Source organism: Mugil cephalus, chromosome 17, assembly GCF_022458985.1.
Source record: "Mugil cephalus isolate CIBA_MC_2020 chromosome 17, CIBA_Mcephalus_1.1, whole genome shotgun sequence".
Classification (NCBI taxonomy): Eukaryota; Metazoa; Chordata; class Actinopteri; order Mugiliformes; family Mugilidae; genus Mugil; species Mugil cephalus.
The window spans coordinates 12955952-12983872 of NC_061786.1; the positions used below are offsets into that span (position 1 = coordinate 12955952).

The 27921-nt window shown below is 42.0% G+C and overlaps 3 protein-coding genes across 4 annotated transcripts; 1 reads left to right on the plus strand and 2 right to left on the minus strand.

Moving 5' to 3' along the window:
* Positions 1–682: 682 nt before the first annotated feature.
* On the minus strand, positions 683–6740 carry selenon (selenoprotein N). The gene is given in 13 exon segments (XM_047610934.1): positions 683–2038; positions 2754–2855; positions 2933–3045; positions 3320–3425; positions 3510–3698; positions 3991–4072; positions 4166–4303; positions 4724–4848; positions 4927–5139; positions 5295–5425; positions 5515–5632; positions 6270–6326; positions 6328–6740. Coding segments are annotated over 13 exon segments (1674 nt in total). The 5' UTR covers positions 6460–6740; the 3' UTR covers positions 683–1870.
* Positions 6741–9111: 2371 nt separating this feature from the next.
* Positions 9112–10873, minus strand: znf593 (zinc finger protein 593). Of its 2 annotated transcripts, none has more exons than XM_047611189.1 (4): positions 10762–10873; positions 10214–10430; positions 9650–9712; positions 9112–9554 (listed from the first exon to the last, which is right to left on the minus strand). In XM_047611189.1, exons 2-4 carry the CDS (start codon positions 10411–10413, stop codon positions 9428–9430), a joined length of 390 nt encoding a protein of 129 aa, XP_047467145.1. In that variant the 5' UTR covers positions 10414–10430; positions 10762–10873; the 3' UTR covers positions 9112–9427. The 2 variants fall into 2 exon arrangements, with proteins under 2 accessions (XP_047467145.1, XP_047467144.1); XM_047611188.1 differs by lacking the exon at positions 10762–10873 and adding an exon at positions 10539–10700.
* Positions 10874–11422: 549 nt separating this feature from the next.
* rlf (RLF zinc finger) lies at positions 11423–27553 on the plus strand. The gene is given in 9 exon segments (XM_047611221.1): positions 11423–11632; positions 14151–14305; positions 18486–18567; positions 19855–19990; positions 20087–20289; positions 21674–21810; positions 21992–22133; positions 22391–26986; positions 26989–27553. Coding segments are annotated over 9 exon segments (5673 nt in total). The 5' UTR covers positions 11423–11452; the 3' UTR covers positions 27031–27553.
* Positions 27554–27921: the final 368 nt, after the last annotated feature.

Sequence of the window (27921 nt, forward strand, 5' to 3'; positions counted from 1 at the left end):
TGCTGTGGACTTGAGCTGGGCTGGACTGAATAAGGCTGGCTGTCCCAGACTGACGGTGGACTGTCTCACGGTTGACTCATTCCTGTGGATCTGGCAGCCCGGCTTAGTCCTACTGTATTAAGTAGAGCCGAACTGTTACGAAACTGGATTCCTTGAAACTTCGAGTCCGAACGGAGAGAATACCAAGTCTCAGAGACTGCACTTTGCTGTCAGCGTACTGTAAATCAATAACTTAATAATATTTGTTCGTTTATCTGGTAAACATGGACATGTCTTCATAGGTGATGCATGTTTCTGCTTTCATGTAACGGTTAGAAATGCACATTAGTCTCAGCGGATTTGTAAACAGCACATAGTCTGACAAATGAGAAACGCTTCTCCACCGAGGAACATCTGTATTTGCAATGGGTCCTTAGAGCCTCATTCACTTCGAGCGCTGCCTAATGCGTCCCTGTGCTCTCAGCCGCTCTTTCACTCATGGACATGAAAGAAAAGCCTGAGAATTACTTCAGATTCATGCAGCTTCGTCTCTCAGCTGTATCCGTTACCCTTGCGCTCCTTCTAAATAGACAAATCTACTTTGCTTAGATTGTACAGTACTGTAGATTAGTTAATAAAAATCGGCACAATGTGAATTTTGTTTGACTGATTGTTGTATGTTAATGCAAAGAGGAGGCAGTTCTAAAAAACAAACAAAAAAAAAACAAATTTATTTCACCTTTTGAGAAACAATGGCACTGGTAGGTTACACGGTAACAGTGTTTTGCTGCAAAAAGGCTCCAAAGAGGCAGAGATGGGCAAAACTCAAAAGTAACCAATTACGGACAAAATTTGAAGACACAAATCTTTCTGTGTTTGACTTAAAATTAAAAAACAAAGGGGAGAATGAGACATGAAGTGAGATTCAGTTAACTGCAGGTCCAGACTATCGTCTTTTATCATTAAAACAAAAATAATTTCCTTTTGCTCAGGAATCTAAAGCAAACCGATTATTTTTTTGTGAAGACTAAATGGCGTGTCCTTCGGTTCAGTTATCAAAAGGTTTAGCAAGGTATGGCCGTTTTGTTCCGCCGGCTTAAATAAATACGTAGCGAGTAGCAAAGCATCCAATGACGTTAACTGCATACGTGTTCTTTGGTGTGGTTTCATCTTCCTCTGAACAGAAAATTATCTCAACATTTGGCTTTAAACTATAAGAAAAAAAAAAAAACTTAATTAATCGTGTTATGTGCCTGTTAAGTTGCGCCTGCTGCCTTTGTCCCCTGAGTCCAGAGAAGGGTGTTCCCTCCGGCAGCCTCGGCAAGAACATCAGGCGTTACCCGGCTCGGAGAGAGCTTTCAGGCAAAGTCTTCACCAGCTGCAGAGACACAATCCGGAGGCAACGACAGCAGCCGCCCTGTCTCTGGGTACGCTCAGCAGCAGCGCAACCCGGCTCGGTCATAAAATATTGCACATGCAATATCAGAAAAACAAATGAAACAAGATACACTGGATACCACACTATGTGGTGATGGACTTGCCTGGTCATTAATCAGCAGCTACAAGCAGAAAGGGCATTTGTTTCTGCTCACTGTGCAAGGCCTTTGTATCCCATTAAAATATGCATGTAAGGATTGACAAGAATAGTACACTACCAACAGTACAAATACTGTATAGAAAACCTCATCTGTCGGCCAAGAGGGAAATAAATAGTAACAAAAAGGACAGAAGGCAAAAACTGTTTTTTCCCTTCCAGCTGCCGACACTGATGAACTTGTTTTTGTCCTTATCTTGGATCAGTACCCAGAGGAATGGGCGCCACTTCCTCCCGTGTAGTATCTTAGATTCTTGCACACGCACACACACACACAAACACATGCGCACACACATATTACAGTGCCATGTACTCCTTGGCTTTCTCCAGTCCCTCTTTCAGGAAGTTAATGTAAGTGGATGTGGAGGGATCCTCGAAGCTGGTGGAGAAGCTGAAAGTTGCTCCTTCCTCCTCTGGTTTCATGGCAGTTTGGTCCAAGAAGAAGTTGGCATTGATGTGGTGCACCTGAGACCAGGCAGAAAAGATGGACAAATTGCACGTGCCATCTTAATTGCTTTAAGAAATGTAGAAAATCAATAACTTGATAATATCTTAATATCAACATTTGTCAGGCCAAAGACCCTCAAACTGATGGAGAGATTAAGTAGAGACCCCCTACCTACTATATGTGTTCTATATAAAACGTGCTATTTATAAATATACATTGCTATCATCCTTTTGCATTCAATATTTAACTATTCAAATAACACAAAGGTTCAAATATTCATTTTTTATTCAGTAGTTGGCGGACAGAAGCAAACTAAATGAGTGAAGTGCTGACTGAAATAAAACATCTTCTGCCTCCATTTAAAAAGGATTTTGGATTCAAGTTCAAAGTGTATTTAAAGAAATTTAAATTTGTGGGGAAAAAGTTTTAAAAAAATGCAGGAAAATGTTTAATCAACCAAAGATTTTGCGGCCCCCTTGTTGAAGACCTATGTATTAAAGGACTAGTGTGTAGGATTTTGTGGCCACTAGTGGTCATGTTGGAGATTGCAACCGCCCTTTGTTTAGGTGTAGGAGAAAGGTCCTCTCCAGAATAAATGTTGTTTTTCTCAGTTTTAGGGTTTTGTAGAAACATAGAAACATAGCCGTACAATATAGAAATGTCCAAAAAAACATTTATGTATACCTTTTTCTTTTTTTTACTGGATTTCACACACGATTTGATTATACTTACAATGGTCCCGTTGGGCAGTGCCAACATCATCTCCACAGGGAAACTGTACTTTTCCAGGTGTAAGCGGGCCTTTTCACTCAACGCAGGGTGTTGCTCATCAGCCTAATGAAAGGGACGGGATCGTATTAATATACAGGTGTGCTTACTGAATGTGGACGTTTTCCTTGCTGACTGCTCACCTGCATGTTCTCCAGCTCTTTGACCAGAGACCAGGTGCTTATGAAGCTCTGGTTGAGCAGGGCCAGGACGGGCGAACTTTCCAGGACTGTCTCCCGGAGAGTCCGCCCCGAACCTGAAGGAGGGAAAGAGGGGAGGCAAAGACCAAAAGACTTAAAAAATGACAAACAATACACACAACAGCCAGTTTATTTTTCACATGTAACCGTGCTAACAGTGCAACATGTAAGAGCGTGTTACTTTTCCTTTTGAAAGTTAAATTATCTCTCTCTTTTTTTTTTTTAAGTGTCTATAGTTTGTGTTCCAATACAAACTAAAATGTCTAACTCTCCACTCTTTAAAGCAGAGCATTCAGAGCTGTAAACCCAGCTACTCGTTAATGATCCCACCTCAGCAGGACTGGTCGTCCAAAGCTCCCCAAAGCAGAATGGAATGCACCAGCTTCTTCTCTGCTTCGGCTCGCTCGAAAGCCTCTGAGAAGGGCAGGTAGGACACCTGTGAAGCAGCACAGTGGGGACGACACGTTTGTGAAACTGCCACGTCCTAGCGGCAACAACACACGCGCTACTCCTCCATTACCTTCTTAAAGGGGTAGAGGGTGACCTCCAGGCGCCGGGCGGCTTCCTGCCGACTGATCTCCGAGGTCCAGTGGATTTCCTCAAAGACAAACTGGATCGGGTCGGTGCTGCCGTCTCGGCTGTCGATGATGTTGCCCTCCTCGTCCACTATGATGGAGGGCGTGGACGGGCCTGAGGACTGCAGCTCTAACTGGAAACACAATTTCTCATTTGATGTCGATTGTTTGTTTTTCTGCAGAATATCTTCTGACATAGTAAATTACAATAATAGTCAGTGCTGTTAGATAAGAAAATAGGCCAAATGGGAGTGCAATTCTTTTTGCACAACAGGACATGATAAGAACAACAACAGGAAGAAGACGAACATCCTGACGCAAGATGTATGCTTAGAGAGTAATTAGGCCCAATGAGTTTAATGTGACTTAAACTTACTTCATGAACTAAATCAGAGTAAAATAAGGATTTTTTTTTTCATTGTGTACCTGTGGCAGATATCCGATGTCCACCTCCATGTTGCTGCTCTCACTGGCTCCATAAAGCCACTCCATGTCCACGTTCAGAGACCTGAGACACAGGAGGACAAGTACAGCTTCAGTACAGTCTGCTTGCGCGGAGGAATATGCGCACACCGTGCGGCGGCGTGTTTGAGGTTTTCACCTGTCACCGGGGACGTAGAGGTGGAAGTGGCGGACGTGAGACGCGTCTTTGGAGAGGACGATGTTGCCAGTGAACTGTCCCGGCGTGAACCAGAAGGGGAAGTCCGGGACATCGTTGAGCTGGAATTCTGCATGAATCCTGCAGAGGCGGACGGAACGAATCGCAAAGGAGTCGATCAAAGAGGTCGTGCGCACAGTAACGTCACTCTTTAAACTCTCATTCTCTTCACGTCACTACAGTCAAACTGCACAGACTTTAAATATGTAGATAGGCTAAGGTCATGTCACTTTATATTCATGTGGAAGCGCAGTCTTAAATTAGTAAGAAATAGCATCGTGAAGTGGTTGATTTCAAAAATAGGCACCGGTTTCGGCTACATTAATAAAACATAGAAATGAGCACTGAGCTGCATCAGAACTGAGACCAGCAGCTTCCTCCCAAGCTGAAAGATATCAACTATTTCTATGTCCTAGACATAAATCTGCACTAATGCAAAGTACGCATAATTTCAGAAATTAAAGAGCTAAAAAATTAAAAAGCACCACTTTGCCTCCTCACCTGAAGACTATGTCATAATAATAGTCGTTGCTGGCGCGGATGCAGGCGACTGTGCCCTGCGGAGCAAAGCGTGACTTGATGAAGGGCCTCGGGTGGAACATGCTCAACAAGGAGTGGATGAGAACCTGCGGCAGAAGAGGAACAGCCATGAGTATCCGGTGTAATTAGTTAATATAACTAGAGGGGTGGATTTTTAGGGGTACCTCTCTGCCCTTGGGCGTGGGAGGGTGGTACCGATTGTTGGGAAGGTATCCAGTGAAAATGTTGAGCTCGCTGGGAATCACCCACCACGTGTCTCCCACCTCTATCTTGTTCTTCGGGGGCAGGAAGACCCTGAACTGCCCGGCAGAGAATGACAAAGAAGGCACTGCAGGGCTCTTCCAAGACCGCAGTCCGCTCAGAGAGCCGTGGGACACCTGAAAGACAGACGGAGGAAGTGAATTCTCCTGCTGAGTCAGACATTCAGAATCTATATGTCGGCATATTTCACCATAATAATTTCATGAATAACGGCAGTAAAGTGAGCGTCTTGCGCAGTGGCTTTGCAGCAAAAGCCGCTGTGCTGTCTCACCCCAAGAAAACCGTCCTTGCTTTTGGTCATGGTGTCGAGCACCAGAGGCTGCATCCTGGCCTCCAAGGTCAAAGTCTCTCCGTTGGGATCCTGGATCACTTCCTCCTCGAAATCCACCGGGGGTGAAATCCCTGTGGGGAGGAGAAGCGGTCGGGTTATGTGCACCTCCAGGGAGAAAGGGTGGGTAAAGCGGAAAGAAGGAAAGATAACACGACTGTACCTGTGAGTTTCTCTGCGATGGGCTTGAACTCCTCCGGACTGAGATACAGGTCACGGTCGGTGTCCAAGGAGGAGAAAAGAAAAAGGCCCTCGGCGCCCAGAGTTCGAACACTCTCTTCCTATAGGAAGGGACATATATGTTAGATTTGTCCTTACTGACATTTGACACGCTCTGGAGACTTTGAATGCAGCATGAAAACTAGGACAGTAGGCCACCTCTTGATTTAAAATACTATTTATACAGATAACGACAAAAGGACAGCATAATGTGTTCTGAAATCAGCATTGCAGTGCTGCACAATTAAACCCCTGTTGTGTGAGTGTTCATCCTGGATAAAGATCAGCCCAGAGGCCACAGATTCCTAGCATGTGTTTCAATCAGACCACCCTTTCCCAGACAGATGCGTGCCTGCCAGCGCCTGTACAATGGAGGGACAGAGGGGGAGGGAGGTGCAAGAACAACTTGGAGACCCTCTGAAGCCAAACAAGTGTAGATTTACACTGTGGCTTTGAGTTTAACCAGCTGGGACAAGGACCCACCCCACTAATAAAACACCATGAAATGGAAAAACTGCAGATGCGGTGCTGAAAGGTGTCGGATGTCAGACAACCACCACCAAAGGTTTTAGGAAAACGCTGCTTCACTCATGTAATCACAGGTCATTGAATGCACCAGCAGGTCAGTGCAAAGTTTCTGTTAAATAGTTGAGATCACCACTAAACTATGAGGCGTGTTATTACAGATGTGGATCTCACATGACGTTTGATGAGCTGGGCATCTTGGTAATACTTGATCCCGAAAGCGACAAGCGGGAACAGCACAGACCACCAGGAGGGTCCACATCCCCCGGTAGATCCAGGACCCAGAGCCCGGGGTCCGGTGCCCATTCTGCGGGGAAGTCTCGCCCACTTCCTCGGGGGTTCTTTTATCCACGTCTGCGGCCATCCTCGACCTCCACCACAGCTATTTAGACGAGGACATGGTCGGAAGATAAGGTCCAAAGAAAGGCTGCCAGTAGTAATCCTTCAGTGTAAACTTTCTCCTTGAAGTGTGAGGAATCCACCGACTCTTCTCTTATCCCGTAGCCGGGGATCGCAGGTCTGTTCCCGGCCGTAACCCTCGCTGGTAGGGGATGTGAAGCGTTAGCTAGCCGCACAGATTTCTTATTTCCCACATCTCATCTGGAGCCATATGGATGTAGTTAAAACACAACAAGCTGGCGAGTTAACAGACGCGTTAGACCGGATGTCAAATGTCCACAGGTTCAAAATAAAAGTACGGATGTTCATACAAATCCAAAGACAGACGTTAACCTATGAAGAAAGCAAAAATTATACCGTTATTTGTTATACGTATTTTTTTGTATACTCAAGTGTAATTTTAGTGATTTCATCGAGGTTCTATTCTCAGATTTTTTTTTACAAATCAAGTTTTCAGTCCAGGCCAAATATCAACCGTAGACAACCTTTCCGCTTACATTTCCGAGATACTGTTGTGAGGATTATGCTAATATTAACAAAACCTGATATTTTGCAATAAAAATGAATGAGTAGCGAACAATATCGTGGAGGCAACTGTGGCCAATGTTTCTCACTTTAGTTTTATTTTGAAATAAGTGACCGGAACTTACAGTTTATATCCTCCCTAACTTGGCACGTTGAATGAATGCAACATTTAAAGGGGCAGGGTCGCCTTGTTCGTCCAAGGAATGTCTTATAACAAGCTTTAATTACACGTCTCAGCCAAGGAGATCTATCATTATTTTGTCTTTTTTTCTTTTGGAAATTCAGCTAAATATCTACAAGCAGAATGTTCTGTTTCTGCTGAATTTACCTTTAATATATTAGTAACGTAATAAGAGAACAGCACAAATGCAAATGTATACATCGGCAGAGTGCATATTCATTTTTACTTCGACTCCTCAGATACAACACTTCAAATACACTACCTGACCCAAAACAAAAGGTCACACGCTAATATTTTGCCGCCTTTAGCTTTGATTACAGCACACATTCGTTGTGCCATTGTTTTTAATATGAAGCTTTTGCAGTGTCACATAATTTATTTCCATCCATCCATCCCAAGGATTCTCAATGGAGTTCAGGTCTGGACTCCGCGGTGCCCAATCCATGTGTGAAAATGATGTCTCATGCTCCCCGAACCACTCATCTGAGCCCAATGAATCCTGGCATTGTCATCTTGGAATATGTCCATGCCATCAGGGAAGAAAACCCCCATTGAAGGAACAACTTGGTCATTCACTATATTCAGGTAGTCAGCTGACTTCATTCTTTGGGCATAATGTTGTTGAACCTAGACCTGACCAGCTACAGCAACCCCATATCATAGCACTGCCCCATAGGACAGTAGACACTAGGGATGATGGGGGCATCACTTCATCTGCCTCTCTTCTTACCCTGATGCCCCATCCCTCTTGAATGGGGGTGATCTGAACTCATCAAGCTGCATGATGATCCCATTGCTCCAGAGCCCAATCTTTATGTCACTGAGCAAACTGTGTGGTTTCTGTTCACTGATTAATGGTTTTCTTAAGGCTACACAGCTGTTCACTCCCAATCCCTTGAGTTCTCTTGTATGTGTGGAAATGCTCTTACTTTCACTATTAAACATAGCCCTCTCACCAAAATGTAGGTGATCATCGATCACGATCAATCAGGATTTTTTTCTGACTACACAGACAGTGGTTCCCCACTATCCTTCCAGTTTTTAATAATGCGTTGGACAGTTCTTAACCAAGTTTTAGTAGTTTCTGTAATCTCCTTAAATGTTTTCACTTCTTGATGCATGCTAATGATTTAACCCTTCTCAAACAGACTAACATCTTTTCCACGACCCCGGGACGTGTCTTTCCACATGGTTGTTTAAGAAATGAGAAGCTACTAATTGTTGGGATTAAATAACTTGTTTCCAGCTGAAAAATAATAATAACCTATGCAGTAATTATCCAATAGGAGGCTCCTGTTACCTTACCTTACTACTTTACTACAGTATATAACAAGTGTATACTGCATGTTGTAAAATCTTAATCATGTGGTTGTCAAATAACCTTCTGATATAGGCCTGAAGTGGAGTAGAAATAAAAAAGTTGCAGAGAATGGTAACATTTTGAGTCACTTTACCATTCTCTGCAACTTTTTACTTCTCTTTACTGACATTCAATACTTACATCTACTACACTTTCGCCACCGGACATACCCTTGTAGCATCTATTGTTCATCATCGTTCAATCATTTTAAACAGGATTGTTATTGATTTGTTCGTTGTTGGACCTGTGAGTATTCAGCAAAGTCAGAAAGTGTAGGGAGAAAGACGACCTTACCGAGGTAATTTAATTTCTATTGAACCATAATCTAAAATCTCTAAAATTTAACATTGCCAGCAGAGACCTGGACTAAAGCCTCTAGCTAATGCACATTCTGGGTTACGCCTGAACATTTGGGCCTGTGAAGTGAATCTTATTCAACATGATTATGATGATGGTGACGTTAATGCATAACATGCATTTCAAATGAAAACAAAGGGCGTATTTATGTCAGATCATTTTGTTTGCACTGTAAAAATTCACAAAGAAAATAATAAGACTCTATTTATTCATTTATTTAAGGTTGAAAAGCATCCCTCCAACACCCATTCAGCAATTATCCAATTGGATATCATTCATTATTCCACATAATTTTGTGGAATCAGTACTATGCTGCACTTGATTATAGTGAAAAGTCTTTCTGTGTCTGTAGATCGATATTAAACACCCAGATCTATATCACAGCTGGCTGAAGAAATAACATTATCTGTCACAAAAAGCATTTAGCAATGCTTCTGGACTTTGTGACGACAATAAATATATACAGATTATACATATAATCAGTCCATCATGGTTTAATACGGCCCATGCTCAGTCCATGTCCTCTTCTATTGGCTGTGTCTTCACTTCAACTGCTTTTGGAGGGACGTAGGAGCCCATTCCTGCGGCTCTCTCTGCCTCTGCCTGGGTGTAGGGCTCCTCTCTGAGCTGCTTCAACCTGGAGGGAGGCAGAGAGGTAAGTTATGAAACACACCTGACTCAGGATAAAGAATCGTCAGTTAAAATATCTGCTTGGGACAACAGGGGCCTTACCGTCTTTTGTGCACTTTACTTTTGAAGTGCTCTTTCAAGGACCTCATATCCACAAAATATCTCCTGCAGGATATAAATAGAAGACGCGATTAAGTAGACAGCAGAGGTGAAATGATGTCAGCAGTTCCAAGGTGGTAAGAAAGGTGTGAAAAATGTCTAAACATATCACTGCTTAGCAAACCTTTCTTACGAAATTTGTTCAGTTCAAATAAAGTTTAATAAAATTCTAGCTAACTCTAACTCTAGCTTTTTTTTGGGTCTAATGTCAGTTATGTATATATATATATATAAATATTTCCTTTTTCAATTAACTGAAAAAAAAAATTGTACACAATGAACAGATCAATGAGCACTTTCTCATAAGCTCATTGGACAATAGTGAAAAACGAATGCATTCAGATATAATAGAATGAATTTCACTAGGATACCTAATGTTTTGGCAAATGAATGCAAGTGCCACGATTACTGTCTGGGCATTTGCTGCAGCTTGTGTAGTGTGTTGGTTTTATTTACAAACCACATTTGGGAAAGCTGTGTGAGATGTGTGAATAGGTAAACACCTACGCGCAGTGTAAGCAGTAGTGTTGTGCGCATCCCGTCACATCATAGTCCACCTCCTGATGCAGCAGTTTATTTGCCACCTCGGGCTTCATGTCTGTGTGGATCTGGTCCAAGTCTTTGGTCCTGCGCTTCGTCTTCCATGTCTTTGCGATATTCTTCTTCTTGTCACTCTTGTGATTTCCTTTTTGTTTAGACTTCCCCATGACAGGACCCTACAAGACTGGGTCAAATGAGACTTGTTAGTCTGCAGAGATCAACACAAATAAGTCGGTTTAACAGAATTAACATACATCTACAAAGTCTTAATTTCTGTCAAGTTAAAGATTACCAGTAGATTCCAACGAACGTCGACTAAAAACCTGCGCTTCTGTTTACCAACTGCATTACAGATCATCCAAGTGTTACGTGGCCAAGTTTTACACCAGAACGTTTCATTTTGTGTCACTGTCACCAATTTATAGGCATACTGGATAAACAGAGTGAACGACAAAACCGTAATCATTCGGTAAAACAGTTTCTAGAAAGCTTCGCAGATGTGTTTTCAGACTTACCTTTCCCACGTGTGGCCGAGAGAAATAACATCTACTTCCGGGTCAAGAGAAGAGTTAAATACAACGACGCCTTCTCAAACAAAGAGGGCGCCAAATATCAGTTTTAAAAATTCTAGGAGGATAATAATGTAAAGATATGACAGTTAAATGATAATATTAGTGATACAATAGCATACAAACATGCAAAATTACGTTTTTATTATTTATGTTTGCATGCTGCTCCAAATTATCACTTACTACAATAAAATAATATGATATAAGTAGAAACAATAATAATAATAATAAATGAAAAGCCTCACATTCGTTTCACAGATATGTGTTTGCTCAAAATAAATTGCATGTTTGTGTTCAGTTTTTATTTATGGGCTACCTGTTAAAAAAAAAGTGTAGCGATTTATGCTTGGGCTACTGTGATACTGTTACCTTCCTGTGCTTTTTGTAATTTACCATTTTCAGTATCACCTAAGTTGACCATAAATAGTAGCAGCCTTTATTGAAATGCCAAAAACAAAACTCGTGGCCACAGTCAATGTGTTAAAACACGTGCAAAGAGTTCGGGGTGAAACATAATGGTAAACAGAGACGGTGTGGGGAAAAAGAGGCAGTTCCACTGAGAGCTTTAAATATTCCGACAGCAAGTGAAGGCGGCGGCAGACTGCACACTGCATACGCGCCGTGGCGGAGAGTGAAGATGGCGGAGAGTAATGTCGAGCCGGAGTACGACTGGAGCGACCGGGCCCTGGACACGGCCGAGGACACCCTGGTTGCAATGGAAACCCTGCTGGCCACGCTGAGAGCTTTCGAAGATGTACTCAGGCAACAAGAGATATCTGTAGCATCTTCCACGGAGTACTGCGACAACTTCTGTCAGGTAATGTGTACCTACAACATCGAAGCTACCATTAGCCTGACGTTAGCTACACCAGGATTGTTTTTTGTTTTTTTTTTCTAGCAACGGCTGTTAGCCCGCTAGCCACCAGGTCATATTTAGATCAGGGATGCAAACCAATGCACAACTTATAAATGTATATACATATATCGTTCATGTATGCATTTTATTCCTCGGTCAAAACATCTCTAACATTGGGCTAATTACATTGACAGGTATATTGCATGTGTGTCAGCTTAAGTTGTCTGGTTCCGTTAATTGATACAGCTCTGATTTAGCCCAATTTTATTTCTATACCTGAACATACTGGAAAAGCAGGAAGTCTGCAACGAATGTTTTCATGCACTTGACATTGTCACAGTTTGCAAATCATGCATAGCTGCATGTATGTGGGGCGGGGCTTCACCGCGGTATGTTTATCCACATCTTCTAGCAAGCTGGGGCGTATTACAACAACAACACTGTTGTCAATTTAAAAAGATGCCCTTAGTCCTTACGTGTTAAATAGTGTGTTCCTTATATCTGGTGGCATTGTCATAACCTGCGCAGCTATGTGGGTTTGTTGTTGTGCTCAGGTTTGCTGTGCATCTGCCATTCTGTAGTTTCTTCTAGTCAAAATAATAATAATAATTTTAAAAAATGAATTGCAAAATTACAAACATGGCATTCCTATTTGGTAAAAACATCATGGGAAATTACTTTGGCTTTCACTTTGTAGAGTCCCCCTCGTTGGAGAAGCTCCAAACTAGTTACACTAGTCACACTAGAGCTTTCCAGTGATAGTTGGGTGGATAGTGGAGGAGAGTTATTCGTTAGTCCCATATTTTGACAGGGGCTGCTGTTAATGTTCTCTGTTTGTCTTGGTAATCATTTCTCCTATGGACAGTGGTCTTTACTTTGAAATAACCACTTTGTGTTTAGCTGTAGAGGAAGGAAAGCGATAATAGGAGGATTATTTTGTGCTGTAAAGTCAGTTACACAATTTAAAGATACCATCTTTTTAAAAAAAAAAAAATATTTTCAAGCTATGAAGCAACCTCTGCACATACATGGGAAGGAAGACTAATTTAAAGTGTGTATGGTCAAGCAGCTACTTCAAAAATATCTTTACATATATATTTGTTTCGTATTCAGAGTAATTTCAGCGTGTTTTAGACAAATAATTGTGTGCCTCTCATTTCCAAGCGGAAGTAGCCCCGATGTAATTAGTTCACTGATGTAGGTCTCGGGAGTCAAAACTTCATTCTTGGCTTCCTTTGAGAGGAGGCTGTATATTTAGGCAGCGGGGAATTAATTTAGCGCCACTGTGGATTGAAACACCACCACCCAGCAGTGGTTTCACTCTCTGGCAAATGAGACTCCTGGGATATTGATAGTACTACCCTGATTTAATGTGTGTGCCTGACACCCATGTTCAGGTGACTAACTTGTTTACATGCTGACTTGTCTATATTTACTTGAAACGCGTTCTTGTTCATTACAATTTCTTGATATTTTTTAAATTTATTTAGCTTTTAGTTCACCGAGCCCCATTCATATTAAGAATCTCTTTTTCAAGAGAGACCTGGCCAAGACAGGCAGCTGTGCATCCAAAACACAAAGGAAGTGGCAGAGACACAACAAAAATCACATACAACAGGAATACAATTTACACACAAGTCGTTATTAAGACTTGATTATGCTTAAAGAAAAAAAAAACAGTAGTTAAAACATGAACAAACGGTTAAAGCAACCTCTAAGACCTTCACCATGTATTCAAAAACATCAAATGAGCATCAACTCACTCCTCAATTTTTAGATCATTTTGCAACATATTCCAGGCGGCTGAAGGAGCTGAATACCTGAAACCCATTTTACCTTTTTCTCTTCTAACGTTAGGAACAGATAGCAGTAACGTGTGGTGTGACCTCAAAAAATAGTTTCCAGTGCTTTTTTTGCGAAATGTGGATACAGAGGTACGATGGAAGAAGAATTTCCCTGTAAATATAGGTGTAGCAATGAATAAGCCAACGAGTGGGCAATGTAGACCAACCAACTTGATCATACAGGGTGTAATATAATGGACAAATTAGAGACCCTGCTCGTCCCGTCTCTTTCTGTTTCTGGTTTATTTTGATGTTATCACAAACAATATTTTATTTAAAATTAGTGAAACAAACACACATTTGGGTGGAAGCATTGTTTTGGCTCATCAAAATGTATATTAAAGTGTGGCACATTACAGGTGACCTTATAGAGTCAGGTTTTTTGTGCAAATTTAGGATTGCCATATGTTTTACAGTCAAGTCCCCTAAGGCCCAATCAGGAGCACCTCACACAAGACATTGTCAACTGGGATCAATCAGACAAAGACGGGTGTCTCCCACAGGTGGAAAACCCCTGTACATCCACCCAAATGTCACCTACTTGATTTCCTATCCCGTTCATGTTTCTGACTATATTTCTTGATGCTTTATCGCAATTTTTTTTGACATGTTGTTGTCGCTGTGTGTTTCTACAGGCACTAATGCACTATGCTGGGAGCAGGAACTCTATGGAGCACGGTCTGCCTCTTCTAGAGGTCTACTGTCTGTCCATCAACTGCTTTGCTGCAGCCCGATCCCACCTGACTGCAGAGTCCGACAGAGTGGCCCTTGTTTTGAAGAGACTAGCTTTGTGAGTACTGAAAAATGTTTCTGTAAAAATATACACTATGAGATATACACTCACTTACCGGTTCATTGGATACACAAGTGAAAATGAATGCAACGGCCACGAAGGAGGATTTGGTGCAGGACTGTTTCACTTGAGTGGGTTAGTTTCGTTTTCATGTACCTAATGAACAGGCAAGTGAGTAAGTAGATAGAGTGGCTTCTTTATACCCATAAACTCTTAAGTGCATGTTCTTTTTTCTTTCTTTTTTTTTAAAGTATATTTTTTGGGGGGCATTTTAGCCTTTATTGAAAGTCAAGTCGAGAGGTGGACAGGAAATGGAGGCAGAGAAGGGTGGACTATATCCTCAACACATGGGGCGGGCGCTCAACTGGATGAGCCAAACACCGCCCCTTTTGTGCATGTTCTTATTTAAATTTGAAACATCCTGTTATCAGCATATCTTGAGAAACATTTTGATGTGATATGAACATAAATAAATGAAAAACTTCAAAACAAATAGTTATAAGTTTCTTTTTTAAAATAAAGTGCTACTGCTTGGCAGTGGTTGGAGAAACATTCAGAATAAAAACATTTGAATTTTTGTTTATCAAAATGGTCTCCAGTGTGCTCTCTTAGGCCACAGTGTGTAGTGTTTTAAAGTGACACTGCTGAGCAGAACAATAACATTAGCGCAGTAAAATCAGGCACACGTCAGGCTGCATGGTGCTGCTGATCCAGAGTTCTGTTGTTGTTGAGTTAAACAATGCTTCTGCACCAACTGCACCCTAACCTGACCCAATGCTTCACATTTACGTTGCATTATTTTCAGCATTTTTTTATAGATCCTTTCATGGCCTACATCACTGTGATTTCACGATTTTAGCTCGAGGCAAAACGGAGGGAAGCTTGCAGCAAACACAGCCACTGTCCACTGTGAAAATGACGTCTTGCTGTATTTGGGATATCAAAACTGACAAATCAAAAACACCAGCTTGAGGTTTTATCACATACCAGCCACTGTCAGTCATAGACAATTTGGTTGAACTCGATTAAAACAAATGACTGGAGTGAGATAGTCAAAAACAATGCCCACACTTCATATCAGATAAGATTAATATGTAATGAATCATCTCTTTCAGTTAAAGTAAATTGTGACTAAAATTACGTTACGTTACATGTTAATGCAACATTAGTTGTGTATTTCAGGGGTGTTCAAGCAGAAGTTGCATTTGCTCTGTGAACCTTCACAGTATGTAGAAGAGGCGTCACTTGATGAAGACAACCCCTCCGTGCCCTCATCATTCATATTCTTTTATCCCAAATCTTGCACATCTCCATACACGACATTGTTATAGGCGCCTAAAGCTTCGTGTGCCTTCAATTTTTCTTTTGTTTAGATGCTGGGTTTCTCAATGAGGCACGTGTAAATGTCTGCCCATTGCATGTTGCGCAGTCCTGTCATACCGTCCATCACTCACTAGCCAGGCAAATTATGTTAAGTTAATCATTATCTAGAGGATTCTTGTTACACGTTAATGCTAATGCTAACAGCGAACTAATACAACATTAGTTGCATGTTTCAGGGGTTTCCAAGCAAAAGTTGCATTTGCTACTTTACTCTCCACAGTGGTTTCACTTACTTCTTGTAACATCTTTGTAGGAGAGTCTTCATTTGATAAACACAGACCAGACTTCGTCCCCTCTGTGTCCTCCTTTGGTCAAATTGTCCATCCAGTGAGTGAGAGTGTAGGGGTTGAAGAATGTAGTCTCATCAGTCAGAGTCAACTTTTTAACTAACACTCACGGTCTCGGGGAGTGAGTGTATTAGCATATTCTCTAAAATCGGTGTTTTCCTTGTCCATTCTTGCCAAAATACTCAGTTGAAATATGCTAACTGCCCTTTACAGGCTGTAATGTTGGAGATGTGTTGCCTCCAGCTAAGCCCCGCCCCTCACAAAACGTCACACTGTTTACTAACTGTGAAGGGGTCTGTAAACCCGAGTTCTTGAACCTTGTAAATGAGTAACACATTTCTTTGTCTTATATAAAAATGCCAGTTCTTCTGTAAAATCATTCTATTAAGATACACATTCTTTAGAATCTCATGGAGACAAACATTCACTGCTTTTTGTTTGAGGTGCTGCTGTAGGTTTGTTGTGCTGTGACGTTTTGTTTTAACAAACCTAAGACTAACTTTACATAGTGCAGTCGTCGGCTTTCTGTCAGACACGCAAAACCAAACCATTTCCATACCAGTGAAGTAGAATATTTCTCATTGTTTCCTGTCTTCAGTGACTTCCTATTACTACAGCTTTTGAATGATTGCAGAGGGAGGAATGATCTCAATTTTGTGATTTAAGCATTTTTTAAATAACATTTCAAAAGCAAAAAATACAAATGAATCCAATCAGTTGTGTTTATTGTTGTTTATTGTTTATTTAATTGGATCCCCATTAGCTTCCACCTGGGTGGCAGCTACTCTTTCTGGGGTCCATACACAACAAAACATCACAGAAGATACCATAAGAATATATATAGTATATTGCCCAGCCCTAGGTCATTATACATATCACTTTCTGGTGATATAATGACTTTCCGCCTCGCTTAATTATAGCCCCTAGTACCTTCCAACACAAGTCCACAGTTTGTGGTCTACCTGATATAGTCCTAATTTAGACATTTCCTCCAGACAGATGCCATTTCACATTCAGCATGCTAGTACTGATTAGCACAGCTGAAGACACCAAGGCTAATCGTTTTTTTGCAAGCGGCAAAAATAACTATTAATCAGCCATGACTCTGCCCACAACCCTGACAAAGTGCACAGCGCAATCCACCTAAACCACATGTCTTCATTCTCCATTCTAGTAGCTCTGTATGTGAGGCACGCATGACCTCTTTTTTTCCACTCTAGATGTCCACTTCATTTTTTTTAGATTTCAATTCTGCACTGCGTGTACTTATTTTGTCTTCACACATGCATTGCGTTGCTAGTTTTTTGTGTCCGCCTTCTGTGTGTTAAGGAGAAAATGAGCTATGAGCTTCCTCTTACACACATTGCTGATCTTGAAGTCAATTGCATGATTTTGTAAAAGTGGTACCTCAGTACTGGTGACCACAGTAGCCAGAGGTGTAATGGTTTCTCCATTTTTGTGAATTTCTTTAAAATTTGGTGCAAATGTTGTATTAAAGGATGTGCTGATTAGCATTTGGAGGTCAGAATTAGGTCAGCTCACATATATTATTTATTTCTGGTAATTGCTTTTGCAGATTTCATGGAATGTAGTATAATATTAACATAGAGATGAACAGATAAAGGAATAGCTCTTTTGGAAAAGCAGATAGAAACTGGTTAGTTTGGTGAAAAGAGGGTATTATTTTAGTGTTAGATTCCTAAAATGCTATGGGGACCTAATTAAAACCTCTCTAAAATGAATGTTAAGGGAGTCAGGGTATTACCCAGCACCAACATTGGACCCGAAGGTGTTGTTTGGTGCCGACTTCGCTAACAATCTCCCTGCAAGGTTCGCTTCCTGGGATGCAGTGGTTGCCTGGCAACAACAAAGGTCCGATAGGTGCTGGTCAGGTCATCGGGGGTCTCTTTGAGATGGACTGAAGGACTGCCATTGTGGGGAGCTGAAAGACGAGCAGTGCAGCCTCTGCAGATTCTTGGTTCATTTCATTTAAGTTGGATCGTTTGTAACCTTGTTGAGTGATCTTGAAGGCTCATCGTCCAGTTACACAGTTATAAATGAGACTTTACCAGCATGAAGTCATTACCTGATTTAACACCTACAGCAGCATAATAAAAAGGAGTTAAAAATGTATCGTAGGTTGTCGATACTGGACATAAGTTCAGATGCTGTTATAAAAGGAGAACTGTGTGGTTAAGAATTGTGCATTTGCGTTTGTGACAGAGTCTGGCAGCTCTTATCAGTGTGAGAGAGCAGAGAGCGGAAGTGAGTGTGTGCAAGAGAGAAGGGATGGGGGGAGGATCAATTTGTTGTAGGAAGTATCTCAATTCCCGTCGTTTTTGCAGGGATGAAGAATTCCAAACCCACCTTCATCTTCTTAAAGGAATTAATCAAAGGAGATCACGGCGACGTCCTTGTGACAGTAGTTTTGGATCAGCTTGTGCTGCTGTTATAGGGTTTGATCATAGTTTAAGGAAGTCCTCATCTTGTTGATTTCTTTCTTGCAGGAGCTGTTTCGAGCTGTTGCTATCAGTGCCTGAGAATGACATCCCATATGAAGCCTGGGTTCAGTTCCACCACTCTGTGCAGGTAGAGAACATTTTAATGCTTTTTTTTTGATTGAAATCAGAGAGTAATGTACATTTGAGAGAGACTGCTAAAACCGATGATTAAAAATACTGTTGTGTTGGTGTCATTAAAGGCCTTCTGACAATGAAGCCTCAGATTTAATGTTTACACAGGTGTGGACAGCAATGGTAAGTTTTTTATTAGCCCCTGGTTGAGTCAATCTGTAACTCTCCTGTGATGGTCAGGTGTGTTCCTGTTCAAAACCTCAATCAGCGATTGAAGTTTACAATTTATTTGATCTGCTCTGTCATATAACACAGTGTGCTCAACATGTATTCACTATACACAGACCAAAACATTAGGTACACTTGTGAAATGTGCACTGCAGTCCTGCACTAAATACCCCTCCATGACTGTTATAATGTGGTGCTCTTAATCTATATTCAATTAAACACAAAAGCTTTTGTGTTAGTCAGCCTGACACAGCTCACTAAAGTCAGGTTGCCAAAATAATATAAACATGTGTCAGTACAACACAATACAATCCAACAGTGCTACAAACCATAGCCTCCAAAATGAAAGCACAGTTAAATCAACATCTGTCTCAGTTCTTTAAACAAACGCTGAATACCAATAACCTTCATCAGTCTAGGATTTAGTGCAGGACATTAGTATGCTTTTTTCATTCGTCATATAATGATTTGTTAACATTGCGAGAATCGGGCAGCCTAGCTGTGACATGTTTATGTGAAGTTCACATTTCTTTTTCTGTCTCTATAATAAAAAATATACAATAAAACTTTAATAATTGAGTATATTTCTGTGAGAATTGTGGTGTCACCTCACATTTTATCAATGATTGTGCAGCCCTCACCAACAACAATATTGTTACCAGTGAATCATTCAAGTCTTGTGGGTTGGTTTGTGTGTCTGTCAACTTTCTTTGTTGTGGTGAATGGGCACCGAAGTGTTGGTACTACACCATGTTAAAATGGTTCAACATATGCAAGGTGAACGAATCTGATCTACTGTTAAGAGCCACGGGAATCTTTTACCAGACTATAGTTAGATTTACAGTCTAATATAAATAAGTACTGACATTTTTCTAATCTTTAGATTGTGCTTAGCCATTGCAACATATTAAACACGGTGGTTTATATTTGTTTTATGTTTTGATGTCATTTCAAATAAGATTCTTCTTTCAGAAGGCCTTAAATAGCAGTCAGGGATGTTGTTATGTGAGCTAATATCCTATTTAGTTCAACTGTAAAGCCCTTCAAGGAGTTAATTTTAGTGTCTTAATTGCAGATTGCCCACGACACCTTGTTACAGTATGGAAGCACAGACCTCCAGGCTTTACTCCAGATCACCGGAGAGGGTGGAGCATGGAGCAATCCAGTCCTTGCTTCTCTCCTCACCGGCCAGCCCACCAACCCAGAAGAAGGTTGGCATCAAATTCTTTTATCCAGATTGTGGACTTGTTGCTACCGTGTGCTTAACTTGGTGTGCTACTCTGACATTGTCTAAATTCTGTCCTTAGTTGATGCATACATCAGTTTGGAGGGTGAGGGCTTCATGGAGATGCGGGTGAAACATCTGGAGAAGATGGGCGAAGTTGCCAAGGCCGTGGTGTTGGCTAAATCTTGCACAGAATGCAGCTTCATTTCCAACCAAGCCACGTTCCGTCAAACATACGTCTCTTTGCTTTGTCACCTGCTGCCCAATGAAGAAGCCATAATGGAGGTATTGCATCACTTTGTGTTTGTGAATGGGCATGGATTATTTTCACAGATCTTTCTTTCACAGGCTGCGTCTTTTAGTGCATTCATTAAGTGCTTTCTTTCGTTTTTGTCAACCGTACCCATGGGAAGTCAAATACAAAGTGTTAAATAATTTAAATGTGGTTTGACACTTTCGAAAAAAAAATCATGGCGGTCAGGGATGGTCCTAATTAAGTGTGTGTGTATATATATATATATATATATATATATAGGTTTCAACTCTAAGAGACAGATGGTAATGACAAGATGTCTCGAGGGGTCACAGCAGGACACCGTGAAGTGCTGTCGGAGGACAGATCAAACCTCCTCTGGTCTTACAGTTAAAGTATTGAATCGCACAGCGTTTCTCTCTATCTCTCTCTGATTAACGGCCAATTAATTAAAAATGTGGACATATTTGGATGATGACAAACATTAAAAAAAAGCATCTATTTATAAAGTTATGTGTATCGTCTCCAAAAATAGAGCCCCAAATTCAGATGCAAATTGAGTTTTTTTTTGTCTTGAAGACCTGCAGCTTGATCAAGACAAAGCGTGTTCTTCTTTGTGGCATATCTTCTGTTTACTTTAAACTCTAATAAAAATGCAGATTAAGACAGATATACTATAAAATAGTATTTATTTATGCCCTTGATTTTTTTTTTTTTGTTCTTGTTGCTTCTTGTTACTCCCATCAGTGAATATGTGATAATTAATCTACTGTACAGGGTAGCTATCTGAAAATCTTTTTATACAAAAAGCCCACACAGCTGATGTGTGATTTCAGTGAACTCTCAGGTTCAAGTTTTTCTCTCTTCATGAACACAAAACAAAACATCGCTTTTCCTCACAATGTAGAGCTCTGTGAACAAGGTCAACAAAAGAAGAGCACCGCTGTAAAGAAAACCTGTATCAGCTTTGTAACAACAACAGTGGCAAAATATGACCTTGCTGTGCATTATTTGACTGAAAAATAAAATAAATAAATAAAAGCACAAGCTTATAGAACAACAATGATAAGAGAACCGAGGTTGTGATTTTGTTTTGCCCTCCCTGATTCCCAGATGGTTCTTATTCCAACCAGCCATATTTTCTCTAGTGTACACTGTTGCACATTTTTGATCACTCCTTGAGACTTTAGATTGTAAGTATTTGAATGTTTCTCGAATGCTGTACATACGTATGTGAATTAGGTTTGATTTTTTTGTAGAGAAATGTTCATCTGAGCAAATGGTTTGTATTTACAAGAAAATTACTAATCTATGTATGGTTTCCCTTATCTACGTCTAGAAATGACCAGAGATGTCGAGATGTTGTCTCTTGCATTGGTTACTCAGCAGTTACTATTGCATGTCTTTCCTTAATAGATATCCAGACTGGATTGTAAAGATATATTGGAGATCACATGTAATTTGGAGACGGAGGGCGAGGAGAATACAGCTTTCATCCTGTGCACAACCTTCCTGACACAACAGCTCCAAAAGCAGAGTCTTTACTGCTCCTGGTGAGTAGGTTCCATCTGCACTGGATTTAATGTAAATGTCAATAGTGATTGTTGCTGGCTCCAGTCAGACTAGAGTTCTGAATCTTTGATCAAATAATTATTATATTGTTATAGTTGTTGTCGTGTTAGTCATAGAGGCGACTTTAGAGTGTGTGTTCATTCTGCTCCTTTTTGTTGAAAGGGAGTTGACTCTGTTGTGGAGTAAGCTTCAGAGGAGGCTTGACCCCTCACTGGTGTCTCTTCTGGAACGATGCCTTCAGCTCGGTGCCATTGCCAAAACGACGCACCATTTGGTTTATCTGGTCCGTGTGATTCAGGCTGAGGTGAGTGTGACAGTTTTCTTGGCACAAATACGTTTAGGTACATTACTACGTGCTTTAGGATCAAAGAGTTCTAGCATCTTATTTGCATGTAGCCTGAGAAAACAAAGCTAGCACAGACACATGTGTGAATGTAAATTGTGGTAATATCATTTGTATTTCATGTAGATGAAGGTTACGCAGAATAGCAAAACCAACTGGACCTGTTTTGACTTTTGCAGCACTGTTTGGTATGGTAACACATCGCTATCTGTTTTCAGACCGAAGAACATGGGATACCTGCTTCAGTAGAGCTTTGCGTCAAAGCCCTTCAACTTCCGAAGCAGGATGACTCAGACATGAGGATCTCCGTCTGCAAGACCATGTCCTGCCTTCTTCCAGACGACCTTGAAGTGCTGCGTGCCTGCCACCTCACCGAGTTCCTGCTCGGTCCCAACCAGGAGGCCTTCGGCTGTCTTCAGGAGCTCTACTTACGCCCTGACCAAAAGTATGACCAGGAAAACGAGGTTATTCCCAACTCGCTGCGCTGCGAGTTGCTACTAGCACTAAAAGCATACTGGCCTTTTGACCCCGAGTTCTGGGACTGGAAAACTCTCAAGTATCACTGCGTCTCTCTTCTGGGGTTGAAGCCTGAGTCAGAAGGGGAAGAGGAAGAGACTGTAGATAAAGAAGATATGGATAATCATCACGAACTGCTCAGAGCAGCAGTGAAAGTAGAAGCCGGGCACCCAAGTAGGATAAATGGAGGGCTTGATGGTCATGAGTCAGACAAAGAGAAGCAGTGTAGTGACCTAACAGAAACCAACCAAGAATTGGAGACAAAGAAGTACAAGTTCTGCTGTCAGATTTGTAAGAGGTCAGTCACTGACACTCAAATCATTCACCACTCCAGAAGACATGCGGAGGACAGCAGCCACCCCTGCCCTGTTTGCTTGGAAACGTTTACGAGCCGAAAGGAACTTGTTCCCCACATCAAAGAACACATTGAAAGTGATTCACCTTTTTACAAAAACGATGCACAGAGCGAGGACGTACAGAAACCAATGGAGGAGGATGACGACATTGAGCCGGGTGAGATCACCGTTGACCCTTCCTTAATGCTGTATTACAAATCCACACACGATCCAGATGTATTGCATCACATTGTGCAACAAGCCAAAACTGTGAAGGAGAAGCACGTGGACGAAGACGAGCATGTAACATTCGATTACATAGAGCAACACTTCAAGCTGCAGAACCGGGACGAGTATCCGTGTCCCGGAACTGGATGTACTCGGGTATTTAAACATTCCAAGTACTTATACGTCCACTTGAAGTCAGAGCACAAAGGTGATGAGAATGTGAAATATTTCCATCAGATGAGAGACAAGCGAGAGAAGTGTGTCTTTTGTAGGCGTCACCTTGTCTCGGCGTACCATCATCGCAAGCATAGAAGAGTTCACTATGGTGACCGGCCTTACATGTGTGTGGTTGTAGGTTGTGGTGCAAAGTTTAGTACTTCCAACGAACTTGTCAACCACAAACAGACTCATGGCTTTCAGCTCAACTATCAGTGTGAGCTCAAAGACTGCTATGTGACTTATTCTGACTTGGGACAGATATATCACCACGAAGCACAGCATTTTAGAGATGCTGCATTTACCTGCTCTAGCACTGAATGTAGAAAATACTACTTATCCAAAAAGGAGTTTATAAAGCATTTATCCACACATAATATGACTTTCTCTGAAGATGACTTTGAGGCTCAGAGGAAGGCAAAGCGGAAGCTCTTTAAGGCTGAAGCCGCATCCCGTCTCAATAGGTCACTCGACTCAAACACTGTAAATGGAAACGTCATAAACTCTCCTTCGGTGAGTTGTGCTTCCACTTTGCAGGAATCAGAGAGCAAGGAGCCCAAAGCAACAATGACCTTGGTGGCTGTGTGTTTTGATGGAAGTAAGTTTACTTGTGGTTTTGAGAAGTGTGGTATGACTTTTTCCAGGGCCAGAGATGTCCAGAGACACCTGAAATGTGCTCACCCAGAACATCTTAAACTGGAGAATAAAGAACACAAACACGACAAAGAGCAGGGCTCTAAGTCCAAAGGGGTAAAATCTGAAGGTAACCCAGATGGAGAGGAAAAGGACAAAAATGAGAAAGCTCCATTTCAACCTCCGGACGCTGGCGACGAAAGGAACACTCAAACACATCCCAAAAGCAATGAAACAAACTCTTTAAACTTACAAACAAAAAACGATGCTCTAAAAGAAATCCTCATTGGGCTGAGTAAACTGGACCTGAATTCCTCATCGCCTCAGAGCCAACCAAGTGAGCCCTCTCAGTCTAACACGGACTCAAATACGTCACAAATGTCTCTTCACGAGGCAATTATGGCAGCGCCTGTGATGGTGGTGCTTCAGAAGGCGCCGAATCAGCCTGAGGAAAAGATCAAGGATGAAACTGAACGAGCATCAGTAACCATCGAAGAAAGCTGTGTTGAATTATTAGCCGCTGCTAAGCCATATGTCTGTGAGATGAAAGGTTGTGGCTTTAGGACTGCTCAAAGTTACAGCTTACTGCGACACTATAACAACAGACACGGTCGTACCATTGAACAGGCTAAAATGTTGACTTCCTTGAAAACCACCTCTTTTAAACCTTACGTGTGCCAGCTTTGTTCCAAGAGTCACAGACAGAAGCACGTGCTGAGGGCCCACTATCTTCACATCCACAACCTGAGTGTGAATTTAGTAGAAAAAGTGAGCTGTTCATCTGTGCAGCATGAACAAAGCAAAGACGCGACGTCACAGCCTTTGACCAACCACGGTGCGAACGTATGGAAGAAAGAGATCCCCAATTTGCAGCACGAGCATGAGACCAAAAATTCAACCGCAACGAGCGAAAATGGATTGAACTTCCCCAATCATTCCCCTTCTGACGAGGAAGGAGAGGATGAAGCAGAGAGCAGAGAGAAAGATGAGGAGGAGGAGAAGAAGGAAGAGGGTGAAAAAAAGGGCACGCAACAGGTCAGAACGACAAGACGCTTGGTAGCCAAAAGTAATCTCTGCTATATACTGGATAAATTCAGTAAACCGTTTCATTGTGTGGCAAAAAACTGTGATGCAGCTTTTTCAACCCAGGGAGGCCTTGTGCGCCATCTGCAGTTAGTGCACCATTACAATCGCTCCCAGCTCTTGTTGGAAAAAGATTTTGATGTGCAACAAGGACCAGAAGTCAGAAAGGAGCCCACCAAGAAAAGACCTCTCCCAAACTTGGACGAACCTCAGCCCCAATACAAATGTCATTTTGCGAACTGTAGCGCCTCCTACCACCTGAAGAGTAGCCTGGTGCGTCACACTCGTGACTACCACTCGCAACCCCCTGAGCTGATCAGGTGCAAATATGACGGCTGCAAAAGAGTGTTCAGCCACAACGAAGCTCTTAAAAAACACACACTTTATAGTCACTGCGAGTACTACGATTCACTGGTGGTACGTCTGCAGAGCACTCATAAAAAGTCAATTACTGGATGCCAAAAGAAGCTTATAGTCGCACCACAGAGTCCTCAGAAAGAAGAACCTGGTTCACCTGCCGCGGAGGCCGGGGGGTCAAGCCCGACACCCGAGGTCGCGGCCCAGACGGAGGAAGTGAGCGACAAGGGCGTCGAGGAGAAAGATGGGACGGCAGAAAAGGAGAGGGAGAGACGATATTCCTTGAATCGATACGTCTTCAGATCTCACGAAGAAGCACTACAGCTGTGCCAAGACCGCTGCATGCGCGTGGCCTACCCGTGCATGGTTCAGGACTGCGATTCTGTCGTCACGTACATGAACAGCTTGTACCGTCACTACATGAGGGTGCACCGTATGCGCCGCAAGTATATTGTCAGGAATGAAGATAAGCTCGTTTTCAACGCCGAGCAGCTTGAGGAACTCATTCAGAGGAATTCGGCTCAGCCAACTGTTGCAGAAGCATGTTCGACTAATGGGGTTCGCGAAAAGGAGTACCAGTCAGAGCCAGAGAACACAGAGGAGCAGCCCGCAGCCATGAGCCTGCTCTCCATAAACACTGAGACACCGGATGAGGGTAATCATGATCCGCTGGGGCTCCCAGAGGAGGAAGAGGACGAGCTGCCGCCCGTAGAGAGAAATGGTGTACTTGTTGGGGCGGATGAAGTGCTTTACGGTGAACCAAGCACAGGTGGGCACGCTGAAGACTCGGCCGCAGGGCCGCACAACAGTCAGAAGCAAGAGGAGAGATTCAGTTTGGATAAAATCAGGCCTCTTCTTCGCCCAGTCACTGTGGACCTCTCCCCCCCATGTTCGCTCCGCTTTAGCACTGAAGAGGTCTTCCAAGATGCATCGAGCAACAGAGATGGTGGCAAAATGCTAAACGGGTCTACTTCAGTGACCTCTCCTCCTTTTCGCCAGCCACTGAAACGGAAAAACGAACTGTCTGAACAGCCTTCAAACGTAAAAGACTCTCAGCCTTGTAGCCCTTCTCCACGCACTTTTGACATCGATGCCTATAAGCCTATCGGTTTTGAGTCCTCCTTCCTGAAGTTCATCCAAGAAAGTAGTCCAAAAGACAAAAACAAGACACCAGTGAAACGTCGAGACACTATCAGGCGCAGCTGTTCCGTCAAGGAGAACAACCAGCTGGGAGTCTCTCACACCCGCAGCAGACGCACCCACTCCCCACTGCTGAAGCCCCACGCTATGACTGGGGACTTCACGTCGGTCCAAAACTTGAAGTCTATCCTGGACAAAGCTCTGGCTGGGTGTGGGGACCTGGCTATCAAGCAGCTTCAGTACCTCAGACCTGTGGTGGTGCTGGGGCGACCCGTTTGCACGACCACCCTGCCTGACCTCTTCCCATATCAGACACCAACAACAGCAGCAAACTGATCCTCGGACGTTAGCTGAATCAATCCCATTTTTAACACAGCTTCGGCTACAAAGTTCTTTGTATTTTTCCCCGCTCACATATCAGTATTTTTATGTTTCCCAAAAAGGAAGGTGTTATGTTTGCTGTTTGTTTTTGTTTTTTTGTTTGTTTTTTTTTAAGTTGCCAAACTGAAGAGTTGTAGAAATTAGCATAAGATAAACAGAAGTTTAACAGTGCACAGTGAAATCCATTTTTTTTAGTTATCACCATTGTATATACTGTAGTTCTCTGAGATAAATGTACAGCTTTTCAGATCGATTGTTAGAAATGGTCAGTAGCGTATTGCGAGGCCTTTTCACTCGAGGAGTATGATTATTTTTCACCTCAGTTTATATTAAGTCAGTGTTGGGATGCTGTGGACAGATGTTGACAGACATGTATGTAACCCCTTTGTAATAAAATAAATGTGGGAATTAATACAAAGATTTAAATTTATGAGTTGTGTGATTGGCTATCTTTTTATATGTATGGTTTATTAAAGTTGCACTTAAATTACAGCTTTGGACCCTTTTGCTGAATTGCAATCCAACTTAAGGAATATTTAGTAATTTACAGAATGTCATGAAAATTGAAAATTACATAATTTGAAAAAGCTAATTTATACTACAAGGAGGCCATTCATGTTGTCAAAAAAAATCTAACCGGCAAAGTGTATAAAAGTCAACCTTCAGTAATACAATGAGTTGCCTGGTTTTGCTCAGGTTTCTCGGCAAGTTCCATTGCTTGTTTTCAATGAAAGCTGTTCTCCACCTCTGAATTATCACAGTCACAATGGGTCAATACTCACGTCCCCAAAAAGCCACTGAGTTCACTGCACAGCAATTGAGTTTGTGGTAATTTTTACTGTAATTTTGTTTGGTATTAA

Bases quoted from the DNA above. Each gene is read 5' to 3' on its own strand.
- znf593 (XM_047611189.1), bottom strand. From the start codon at position 10,413: ATGGGGAAGTCTAAACAAAAAGGAAATCACAAGAGTGACAAGAAGAAG. The intron at 9,713-10,213 runs GTAGGTGTTTAC...TATATCCTGCAG, and splicing joins CACTACTGCTTACACTGCGC to GAGATATTTTGTGGATATGA. The intron at 9,555-9,649 runs GTAAGGCCCCTG...GCCTCCCTCCAG, and splicing joins AGTAAAGTGCACAAAAGACG to GTTGAAGCAGCTCAGAGAGG.